General features: G+C 50.4%; 1 protein-coding gene and 1 long non-coding RNA gene across 22 annotated transcripts in view; one reads left to right on the forward strand and one right to left on the reverse strand.

Annotated features, from left to right (window-relative positions):
* The window catches only part of LOC109396877 (uncharacterized), a 23,340-nt gene extending 16,048 nt beyond the window's left edge, over positions 1-7,292 (reverse strand). Inside the window, exons 1-3 of one of the 6 annotated variants that reach the window (XR_002126931.1) lie at positions 7,156-7,292; positions 6,444-6,623; positions 1,248-1,337 (exon numbers count right to left, since the gene is read on the reverse strand). This is a non-coding gene — a long non-coding RNA (uncharacterized LOC109396877). Of the gene's footprint in view, positions 1-1,247; positions 1,338-6,069; positions 6,320-6,443; positions 6,798-7,155 lie in introns of those variants that run through there. The other 5 variants (XR_002126930.1, XR_002126929.1, XR_002126934.1 and 2 more) reach the window with 5 other exon arrangements.
* The window catches only part of IKZF4 (IKAROS family zinc finger 4), a 30,333-nt gene extending 18,637 nt beyond the window's left edge, over positions 1-11,696 (forward strand). For 9 of the 16 annotated variants that reach the window (XM_019669050.1, XM_019669055.1, XM_019669054.1 and 6 more), the window contains 6 exons: positions 3,308-3,412; positions 4,405-4,665; positions 5,345-5,512; positions 8,053-8,202; positions 8,642-8,773; positions 9,385-11,696. In XM_019669050.1, coding sequence (XP_019524595.1) covers positions 3,308-3,412; positions 4,405-4,665; positions 5,345-5,512; positions 8,053-8,202; positions 8,642-8,773; positions 9,385-10,145 — 1,577 coding nt within the window. In that variant the 3' untranslated portion in view covers positions 10,146-11,696. Of the gene's footprint in view, positions 1-6; positions 190-1,345; positions 1,726-1,952; positions 2,047-2,068; positions 2,212-3,071; positions 3,099-3,307; positions 3,413-4,404; positions 4,666-5,344; positions 5,513-8,052; positions 8,203-8,641; positions 8,774-9,384 lie in introns of those variants that run through there. The other 7 variants (XM_019669040.1, XM_019669042.1, XM_019669041.1 and 4 more) reach the window with 7 other exon arrangements.

Consider the following 11,696-nt stretch of genomic DNA (forward strand, 5'->3'; position numbering starts at 1 on the left):
CGCTGCCTGCGAAATGACGGCGGTTCCCCTCACTTCCAGGAATCCACGCTTCCTGGAAGGTGAGTGGCTGGGCTCACCCCTGCCTGCCACCGAGACGCAGACATGCACACACCACCCGCACTCCCTCGCCGTTTCCAAGGCGGCGGCCGCATTCGCACCCCAGGGTCTCACCGGCAAGGGAAGGATAATGTAAGTTCAGGCAGAAGGTGGTTAGTGGAGGGGGGTAGGGGGGTGCTGGGGCTAGGGAACCAATTCAGTAACAACTCCCGAGCCTGAGGAGAGGGAGAGGATGGGGGTTGTGTGTGTGTGTGTGTGTGTGTGTGTGTGTGTGTGGCGGGGGAGGGGGCGTTCCTCCTTACACTTGCGGAGGAAGGATGGGAAAGGGTGTTTGGTGTTGCTAAGCAAAGACTGCGACTTGGACAGTGGGAGCTTGTGGTGACATCTTGATTAGGCCTTGGGGACAGATGTAGAGCTGCCCAGGGTGAAATGCCGAGACAGGCCTGGGTGGGAATGGGTAACAGAGAGGATCAAGGTAAAGAGGAGCCTTGGCAGCAGATGCCTCAGCCTGGAACAGATCTAAGGGGCCTCGGCCTCCTCCCACAATAGAGCTAGGATGGGCGTCTTTCTTTGCTCCTGTACCCACTATTACCTGCTAGCAGGCTAGCATCCTGCCACCCCTGAGCCCCTGGTCAAGAAAGGGAAAACAGTTAGGATGAGGTCCTTGGCAGAGAAATGGGGAGGTTCTCCCGCCTCCTGGCTGTTTCCTAGATGTAGCGACTCAGGGATCCAGAAAGGGTAGCAGGAGTGAGGGCTAGTCTTCAGCGTGTAAAACACGTTTAGCTTGTGGAACATTGCCCTGGTTCCTGTCTCGCCTGCTTTTCTGCCCTATACCCACCTCCTAGTTCCTCTGATGTGAACCTCATGATTTGGCTTTGCCCTCTGGGGCTTCAACCAATCCAGAATGACTCTGACCAAGAAAATGTCTCGAGACCTGAGAGCAGTCTTAATTCTTGGCTTTGACAGTTTGGGATTTCTTGGGAGTCCCAGGCATTTGAAATTCCCTCACTGGGGTTTCTGAGGCTAAGAGAGGAACTGCTGAACTTCCTAAATCTGACTCGAGTCCCCTTCACCCTTTAGCTAGAAATCAAAATCCCAGGGGGCCCCATAAAGATTTTCCAAGCCCTGAAATGATTCATTTTTATGTACTAGTCCCATAAAAGTAGACTTGAGCCTGTTTTCCCTCTTACCTTTATCCTAGGGAAGGCCATGGCATCAAAGAGCCTCTTGAACGACTGTTGTGACTCTGGAGGCACCTGCTCTTCCTCCTGTTCCCAGGCCTTAATAGGGAAAGCCACAAAGGGTGTTTTCCCCTTAATGTTCCTAAATATCCCTTTAAGGATATTCTCCCCCATATATCAAGCCCCTGGCCCCAAGAGGCAGCCTCAGCCTAGTAGGCTGGGATCAGCAATGGATTTCCAGGAAGCTTCCTAATCCTTCCAGGGTCAAGGACTCGGTGCCAGGGCCCAGAGCCCTGTTCTTCTTCCCATTACTAACATCAAGTGATTTAGGGCAAATCAGCACTAATGTTTGAAGAGGAATGAGAAGATACCCTTTCAGCCCTTCTAACTTTAGAAACTCTACATGTAGTTGAAAGGACATATTTTCAAACTGTGTCTGGGTCTACAAGTCTCAATCCACAACTCTGAGATGCTTACTTCATTACATGTGTGTGGTTCTGATTTGGGGCAACTTTTGTAGATAAGCATGGTTCACCTAAAGAGCCCCAGCTGGGGAAACTCAGTTTCAAGCCAAAAGGCTTTTTCTATAGATAGTGGACAAATTTCCTCAGGCTTTGATGGGATAGAGTGGGGGAAGTGGGACTTTTAGGAGAGGATATGAATGGGAAATGGTCCCAAAGTCCTGAGTGGTTGTTTTCTTCCCACTGACCAAAGCTGGAGAGGGATCCCTCAGGAGGGTGTGCTCCGGATTTCTTGCCTCAGGCCCAAGACTCCAACCATTTTATAATGGAATCTTTATTTTGTGAAAGTAAGTATGTGCATAGCTTGGAAACTGGGTAAAGTACTAATAGGTGGACTTTAGGGATGAATTTTAGGGGTTGTGTCTCTTCCATATTTAGGCCTGTGTGCACACATCCATGCATGTTCATGTTAGCAGATAATGTAGAAGGCTATGGGATGTTTATCTCAGTAGGTATGTTCTCTTTATGTGCATCTACATATGTGATTTCTGTCTGTGTCTCTGTGTGTGTTTATCTACATGTGTTTTATTTCACCTATATATTTGTGTAGAAGATTGTGGGGAGGAGGGATTTTTTTTTTAAGACATGATTCATATCTTCAGGTGTGTTATCTGATTTTTTAAAAAAATGAAATTCTCAAAAAGCATTTTTACGAAGCAATTTGTCAACAAGTTAAAATGAATACATTGAAAATTAAGTGATTATTTCACTGTCAAGTGAACATCAAATAGTAAATGTCTGATTGGAATCATATCAGATAGGAGGCTTCCTAGAGTAGTCAAATTTTTGCTAATTTTAGAAAGTCTAATGGCCCCAGTCTCCCTTACTGAAACAGTGAGTCCCATTTGGTTGTGTAGGTGGTGATTAAGGACATGGGCACTTACTATATTTGTGATCAGATCTCACCAGTCCCACCACTACAGGCTATGTGACCTTGAACAAGTAACATAGCCTCTTTTGTGCCTCAGTTTCCTCATCTGCAAAAGTAAGATAATATTGGCATCTGTTTCATAGGGTGGTTGTGAAGATGAAATGAAATGATGCATTTAAGGTGCATAGAACAATGCCTGGCACATAGTAAGCACTCAGTTAATGTTAGCCACCATCATTGTGATTGCTATTATTATCATTAGATTCAGGGACAATTCCAGCTGACCTTCCTGCAGATCCCGAATCTGGTGTTGGGGGCTCCTGAGAGGAACAATAGGGAAGAACATCTGCCCTGAACCACCTCCCTCCTGAGGCCCCCATTTTCCTCTCCACCCTGGCCCGCCCAGCCCCAGCCCTGCTTCCTGTGGACGTCAGGCAGTGATGCTCTTCCCCTCAGGCCTAGATAAAGGTAGGGTGGGCAAGGCCCAGCCACTGAGCTTGCGGAAGTCAGCACCGGGCACTCAGGCTGGCAAGGGTACAAGGTATGATGCCCAGCATACAACACTGCCTTGTACATGGCTACAAGATAAATTTAACATAATTTTGAAAAGATTAGGCAATGGACAATAAATGGCTCCCAACTGCAGCTTCACCTGCCTTCTTGTTCTCTCTTCCAAGGTAGCGGGGACTCATCTCTGGAGAAGGAGTTCCTCGGGGCCCCAGTGGGGCCCTCGGTGAGCACCCCCAACAGCCAGCACTCTTCTCCCAGCCGCTCACTCAGTGGTAAGTGTACCCTCCATCCCTCCCCTGGCACTGGGCATCCCCGTTTGTGTTTGGCCCTCATTCATCTTCCATTGGCAGCCATTTCTCCATCGCTGCCTCCCTCTGGCTTCCTGCTCAGAGTCTCTAAGAGCCCTAAGGAGCTCAGTGTCCAGAGTTTTCCTGACTGCTGAAAGGAGAGTGAAGAATCGCTGCCAGACTAGGGTAGAATTAAGAAAAGGCATGGGTGGGATTAAGTTTGTAAAGGCCCCAAAAAGAAAGTCTGGAGTTGGAGTAGCAGGTAGATAGAAAGATCATGAGCTGGAGTTAGATAGGAAATAGATGAGGAGGACCTCCTCATCACTTCTCCCAATTCTCCTGCCCAGACAGGGTCCCCATGACTGCCCCTCCTTAGCTGGCCTTAGATCTGTGACATTCTCTAAATGGTTGAAATATCCAGGAATGTAGGTCAGAGCTAGAGCCAAAGCTTTCTCCTCCATGGCTCCTCCCTTCTCCATCCCCCTCTCCAGATTTTTATGGAGGGAGTAGAGGGGTTCAGGCTTATGAGGTGGGAGGATAATGTGAGCCATGTCTGTCTTCCAGTTTTATTTTCTCTTTACCCCTGTCTCTTCGGTCTTCCTAGGACCATTTTCCCGCCACTGTTACTTACTGGCTTCCTGCCCAGGGCCAAGTCAGACATCTTAATGACAAGAGAGTGGAGAAGTAGGCTCCCCTTAGCCTCCTCCGCTCCTCAGTGACAGAAGACATCCTATGTTCCCCAGCTTCTTTCTCTTGAAGCCCATTTGTCTGGTCAGTGGGATAGGAGAAAAAGTTTGTTTCAGGTCCCAGCAGGACCCTGACATCACCACTCAGGATGCCTAGGGTGTTGGCCCCTTTAGAAGCCGGAATGTCTTAGGGCTTAGAGAGTCCTTTTGGAATTCAGAAGTGCCATTCTGGCCTGGGGACAGGCTCTCCCCTTTGCCTGTCTCTATCCTAAACACCATCCCACCCTCTAGCCAACTCCATCAAGGTGGAGATGTACAGTGATGAGGAGTCAAGCAGACTGCTGGGGCCAGATGAGCGGCTCCTGGAAAAGGATGATAGTGTGATCGTGGAAGACTCATTGTCGGAGCCCCTGGGCTACTGTGATGGAAGTGGGCCAGAGCCTCACTCCCCTGGTGGCATCCGGCTGCCCAATGGCAAGCTCAAATGTGATGTCTGCGGCATGGTCTGCATCGGACCCAACGTGCTCATGGTGCACAAGCGCAGCCACACGGGTGAGTAAGCCAGAGGTCAGGAGGAGCTCCCAGGTGGGCTGGGGAGGTGGAGGCAGTGCTAGGAGGCCATGCCTAGAGTGGAGTAGCCTCAGAAAGAGAAGGGTCTCTCCTGGCACATTTTCTAGCTGAGGAAAAAAAAGTGGGAGAATTTGGACTCCCTGAACACCTGATTTCCCTGGCACTTTCCTCAGCTGTTGTTATAAAGAACTGATATTTTTCTCAGAAGTGAGGAAGGGGAAGGTGTTGTAGCCTCAAGAAGGATCCTATAGTCCAACAGGGTAAGACTCCTGGGTATTGTTTGGGCCCTTTCATCTCATGATGAAAAAACAAAACAAAACTGAAAACAGAAGCTTCTCAGCTTCCTCGGGCTTTGGGCTCCTGGGTCAGAGGGAGCCCTGTGGGGCTCGGGTTTTGATAATGGTCTTTTGGCTCAGTGTTCCATGCCTGGTGCCCTTCTCCTTGCCACACACACCCCTAATCCACACCTGCCCAGGGTAAGACTGTTCCCAGGAGATCTTTATTAAGCAGGATTTGTGTGAGTGGCACAGCCCCGCCTCTCAGAAATGTGTTCTGAGCACCTTCCCTCCCTCGGGCAGTGCAGGGCAGAGGGTGGGGGACTAGGCCCAGCCTTCAAAGTTGCTCATGCCCAGCCTTCTGGAATCTGTCCTTTCACTTGCAGGGGAAAGGCCCTTCCATTGCAACCAGTGTGGTGCCTCCTTCACTCAGAAGGGGAACCTGCTGCGCCACATCAAGCTGCACTCTGGGGAGAAGCCCTTCAAATGTCCCTTCTGCAACTACGCCTGCCGCCGGCGTGATGCACTCACTGGCCACCTCCGAACACACTCGGGTCAGTGACCTTCCCAGTGGGAGAGGAGGGAGGGGGACCCTAGTATACCCAGTAAATAAAGCTCAGCGACTTCTCTTACATCTGGGGAGTTACAGTATCTCTCACTGAGGCGGGCAGAGTACTCTCAGAGCGGATAGGGCCCTGCCTCTCTAACCCATCCTCTGGGCAGCAGGCCCCATGGGGAATTTGGGGGACTCTTTGATGAGGTATTTTACATCTGCCACACTCTGTGACATGGAGCAAAAGGAGTATGGGTGATGTTCTTGGCTCTTTAACAGTCACCCTCCCTGGATGTTTTTAAAGTTCATGCTAATGGCAGAACCATCTGTGCCCCATCACCCCCTACTTCTGAGCACCAGGGAAACCCCTCCTTCCACTCCCACTGCCCCGGGCCCCACACCTGTGTTCACCTCCTCTGGCAACATCAGAGGTCCATCCTCTCCTTTACTTTTTACTGATTCCTGAAAATATCCACGGGCTTCCCAAACTGGAAGAAAGGTAACCTAGGAAAAGATGATCCCATTTCTGTTCCCCATCCCAAGACGTTTTCCCCTTACCAGCGGCAAGAGCAAGGGCCTGGAGGTCAGCGTTTGGAACAGTGCCAGGGAACTGGACTAACCCGATTTTCTAGCCCAGCCAAGACTGAATCTACAGCTGCCTGAATCAGTGGGACAGATAGCACTTAAGAAGCAGTTTGCTAATTTTTAAGCTTTTGGCTTGGACTTGGGAAGAGGCCAGGAGCTGAGTTGGCTGGAAAGAGGGAGCTCAAGATTGGGAAAAGGCAGGAAGAAGGGCAGAGGGGAAAGAATTAGCAGGGTCTGTCCTTGGAAACTTTCCTTGCTATTTTTCTCTTTTCCTAAACTCTCCTGGGCCAAGATTTAAAGAGACAGAGCAATCTCTTCACCACCCTCTACTTTTTTCAGCCACTTACCTTGTTCTAGGTTCTCTCTCCTTGGAGCCGGGACCTCTTTAGATCTATGTATGTGAAGAAATGCAGAGAAAGAGCATCGTTGATTCATGCTTTATAATCCACAATTTCAATTGTGTCTCCTTACGTGATCCTCAGAACAGTTCCAAAGTAGATGTTATTATCCCCATTTTGCTGACAGCTCTGGAAAAAGTAAAAAGGATTTGCCTGTCACAGAGCTTTTCTGCAGCCTCCCTAGAACCCCATCAAGGTCCAGTGTGTCAGCGATTCCTGCTCCTTTTCCTCAGAAAAGGGGCGGCTCCCCCTGCTGGTTTGGAACTAGCATGGCTTGGCCCCTAGAATTCTTACAAACAGCCAGGCCAGGGGAAGGGGGATTTGGGATGTTCCCTGGGGGATTCTTAGGGACAGAAGAAGACACAGATATACTGTAGGGTCCCATTATGTGAAATGCTTTCTATTACAGCCCGCACTATAAGAAAAAGGGGGCTCCTCTGCAGATGTTAAATCATTTCCCCCAAGAGTCTTGGGTGGATGGGAACCATGGCTTTCATCTCATCCCCCAAATACTGGGCTTTACAGAGCAAGAGCAAGATAGTAGTCGATTGATTGAATCAAGGCCAAGTTTAGGCAGGGGGACGGGGGCGCTCCTGGAGATACCTTCTCCTGTCTCCCTGCTCAGTAGTAGCAAGCTACATAAGATAAAATTATACAATACCTTGTTTCTCTCACTTTTTTCTCTCTCCTCACAAATACCATCTCTCAAAAGTTGTCTTTAAAGGAAGTGTCGATCTCAGTTTTCCCAACCTTTTTTCTTCAGTAGAAACAAAATCTTTATAACCTGTTCTTTAAAAAAATAAAATAAAAAGACCCCAAAGTTGCTCTATTCCTTTTACTCTTCTCCTTTGTTTTCCTCTCTGTTCTTTTACTCTTTTTCTCTTCTCGGAATTTCTCTATCAGTGATGGGTTCTCTGGGGCTCTCTGGTGTCTCAGTGTAGAGAGACAGAAAGAAAAATAAGCAGTAAAACCGGGCTAGGAGTGGAGGTAAAAAGCACAAGTAAAGGTCAGTGAAAACTGCCCCTCCCCACATTGGCAGATCTAAGGGCTCTCACTTCTGTTCCCCCAGCCCACCAGTTTCCCCCAAACCAAAGCAGATAAGTTCGTAAGCAAAAAAATCCCCTTGTGTGATAAACCACAGTGACACCGTCTGCCACATGGAAAGGTTAAACCACAGTCTGGGCCCCAGATTCTGAGACCCTGGGGTGGGGCCAGCCTGCCTGCCAGGGGTGATCCCCTACGAAGTCCCTGGGTCCTTCCTTCCTTTGAGCAGCAATTTGGCCATCTTGAGGCCCACTAGCAGTCCCACACTATATGCCCTGGGTCCCCTGAGCACACTATATGCTCGCCTCCCATAACTGTGCATTGTCCTTCTTCTCCAAGGCTTGATCTTCTGGTCTTGCTCACAGCTGAAGTTGGGGAAGGAAAGCAGAAAAATTCAACTGAGCAAGATCCCTTCCTCCTAATGCCAGTGTACCTTTCCTCCCAGATGATTTTGTTGAGCCAGGGCACAGGAAAAAGTAACTTTGATGCTATTTCTCTCCTCTCTCATCCACAGTCTCCTCTCCCACGGTGGGCAAGCCCTACAAGTGTAACTACTGCGGCCGGAGCTACAAACAGCAAAGTACCCTAGAGGAGCACAAGGAGCGCTGCCACAACTACCTGCAGAGTCTCAGCACTGAAGCCCAAGCTCTGGCTGGCCAACCAGGTGGGCTGCCGGCAGGACTGTGGGGGAGCTGAGGGCAGGACAAGGGTGATTCCAGCACCTCCCCACATAAGGGATAAGGCCTGTGGAAAAGGGACAGTTACCTCAGGAAATCTGCCAATACCCCAGTTAGTGCAGAGCCCCCAGCAGGTGCTGCAGAGAGACCCGAAGTAGGGGAGAATTTGATCTATGTCCTCAGTCTCATGGGAGAGGGGGAACACAAGGAAGTATAAAATCAAGGGTCCAGTGTATATAATTGTCCCCAAATTATCTGACATGTTGCTGGGATGAGCTCTAGATAGGGCGAAGTAAGCAGAACCTAATTTCCCAGGCATTGGGTGTGACCTTCCTTGGCTACTGACCTGCTGGTTTTCTCCAGGTGAAGGCTCCTGGGCCAGCGTTACCCCCACTCAGCTGCCTGTCCCCACCTCCTTCCCCCTAGGTGATGAGATACGTGACCTGGAGATGGTGCCAGACTCTATGCTGCACTCATCCTCTGAGAGGCCAACTTTCATTGATCGTCTGGCCAACAGCCTCACCAAACGCAAACGTTCCACCCCCCAGAAGTTTGTAGGTAAGAGTCCAGTTGGAAAGGAGACATCAGCCTTAAGCCACAGCTCATTTAAATCTAAGGTCTGGTAGCCATTAGAGCAGTTGGGTCTGGAGATTTGATTGAAGGAAAGAAAGAAAGTGCTCAGAATCTGTCCCCAGAACAGGAATGGAGTGAAGAGGGATGATGACCTTGAGAGGGTACCGAGGGTCAGTGTTGAGGGCTCGTGTAGTGAGTCTACAAGGACGGGGTCAGGGGACTCTGGCTCTCCCAGTTTTTGAGGATACCAAGGACTTCAGTCTGTAGGGGCTGAGAGAAGGGCCCTTAGAGTCAGAGGGAGGAAGTGATTATGAGGTCCCCCACCTGGCCCTGGTCCTTAGCTCTCTAAGGACCTGGAGCTTCATAGAAAGTAATGACAGAGGTAGTAAAGATCAGTGGGCTGGGACTAAGTCCTTCTCTAAGATTACAGCCTGGAGTCGGGGAGCAGCCCCACAAGGGACCTGACCTCGAGGGAAGTAAATGAGGGATGGTAAATAACGATACAGCCATATCCCATGGGTAAGAAAACAAAGAACTAATCCTGGGAGCTTAGGAATTCTCCAAACCCAGCCCTGCTGAGAGCCTCTTCTCCACAGGCGAGAAGCAGATGCGCTTCAGCCTCTCGGACCTCCCCTATGATGTGAACTCTGGTGGCTACGAGAAGGATGTGGAACTGGTGGCACACCATGGCCTGGAGCCTGGCTTTGGAGGTTCTCTGGCCTTTGTGGGAGCAGAGCATCTGCGTCCCCTCCGCCTTCCACCCACCAATTGCATCTCAGAACTCACGCCCGTCATCAGCTCTGTCTACACCCAGATGCAGCCCCTCCCTGGTCGACTGGAGCTTCCAGGGTCTCGAGAAGCAGGTGAGGGGCCCGAGGACCTGGCTGATGGAGGTCCCCTCCTCTACCGGGCCCGAGGCCCCCTTACTGACCCTGGGGCATCCCCCAGCAATGGCTGTCAGGACTCCACAGATACAGAGAGCAACCACGAAGATCGGGTTGGGGGTGTGGTATCCCTCCCTCAGGGTCCCCCACCCCAGCCACCTCCCACCATTGTGGTGGGCCGGCCCAGTCCTGCCTACGCCAAAGAGGACCCCAAGCCGCAGGAGGGGTTACTGCGGGGCACCCCAGGCCCCTCCAAGGAAGTGCTTCGGGTGGTGGGCGAGAGCGGTGAGCCCGTGAAGGCCTTCAAGTGTGAGCACTGCCGCATCCTCTTTCTGGACCATGTCATGTTCACAATCCACATGGGCTGCCATGGCTTCAGAGACCCTTTCGAGTGCAACATCTGTGGTTACCACAGCCAGGACCGGTACGAATTCTCTTCCCACATTGTCCGGGGGGAGCACAAGGTGGGCTAGCAACCCACTGCCCTCCCCTCAGTCCGCCACTCCACTGCCCCACTTACGGGAGTCTAGCCCTGTCCCCACCACATCCCAAGGAGTTTTGCTGTGTAGCCCTCACCACTGGCTACCTGACTTCACCCTTGACCCTGACCCTTCCTCACCTGACTGATTTAAGCATTGTGATGAAACAGGTCTTTTGCTTATGTTTCTCCTTTTTCTCTTCTCCTCTCACCTCAGCATACTCACTGAGTTATTTATTAACATAATTAGTTGATTTTGCTTTTGCTTTTTTTTTTTTTCACTTACATCAGTTACTTGTCACTCCCCCACCCTCCTGCCCACAGTCCCTTTCCACTTTAGACCTAATTTTTCTCTCTTTGATCTGGCTTCCTCCAACAGCCCTGAGGGTGGGAAGCTCCTCTTAGTACTAAGGGACCTTGGGCTTCTTGCTCTAAGTCCTCACCTTTTACATTATGTGATTGTTTAGTTTCAATGCTGATAGCTCCCTCTGGCCCTACCTTAGCTTTGTGGCATTATGTCTTTTCTCTGGGACCCTTCAACCTGGTACTCCATACCTCTTGTGCCCTCTCACTTTAGGCAGCTTGCACTATTCTTGAACAAATGAAGAATTCCCTCATTTGGAAGTAGGGGCTGAAGAAATTCTCCCCAGTCACTGTGGGACTGAGCGTTCTCTTGACTCCCCGCTATGAGTTCCCCAAAGCCCACATTCAGGATTTCCCTCTAGGATGTGATATCTCTTCCCTCTCCTCGAACAACCCCCAACACTGCTCTACTGTCTTCAACTTGCCCATCTACTCAGTGGTAGCTTTTCTCTCCTTGGAATGCCCCAATTTTATATTTTCAGGGGCCAAGGCTAGGTCTGCAGTCCTCTGTCTCTGACACGTTGGGAGCCACAGGTGCCTAATTGGGAACCAGGGCATGGGAAGGGGGTGGGTCAAAAATTCTTCTCGTACTCTTCCACCTCTCAAACTTCTTCACTCTAGTGACCTTCCTAGGCTCTCAGGGGCTCCTACAGTCCCCGTCCTATGGGAAACTAGTGGGTTGCTGCCTGGTGACAAGGGGGTATCTCAACCCCTCAGTCATGCTGCCTTCTTCCCCGCCCCAGCAAGATTCACCCTTTCTTTTCTGGGCTCCTGGGCCTTGTTCTTAGGATCAGTGGCATGGAGAAAAGGGTGTCTCTTTTCTCTCTTCTATTTTTCAGTATAACCAAAAATTACCCCAGGATGAGCAAGGGCATCTGTCCCTCACCCCATTCCACTCTTGTCCCAGCAAGAATGGGATGGGCACAACTGAAAGGGGGTTCATCCGTTACTGCCCTCTTCTACACTCAGCTCCCAGACCTAGGGCAGAAGGGGGCAATCTCCTGGCTACTGCAGAGACCCCTGGCTATTTGGGTAACCTAGTTAGTGAGATGGGGGCAGGAGGAGATACGGCTCCACTGCAAATGGAGGTCTCTTTCTACAAGAGTTCTCTGCCCAAGGCCACAGCCATCCCATTCTCTGCTTCCTTGAGATTCAAACCAAAGGCTGTTTTTCTATATTTAAA

This window comes from Hipposideros armiger, unplaced genomic scaffold, assembly GCF_001890085.2.
Source record: "Hipposideros armiger isolate ML-2016 unplaced genomic scaffold, ASM189008v1 scaffold_548, whole genome shotgun sequence".
Lineage (NCBI taxonomy): Eukaryota > Metazoa > Chordata > Mammalia > Chiroptera > Hipposideridae > Hipposideros > Hipposideros armiger.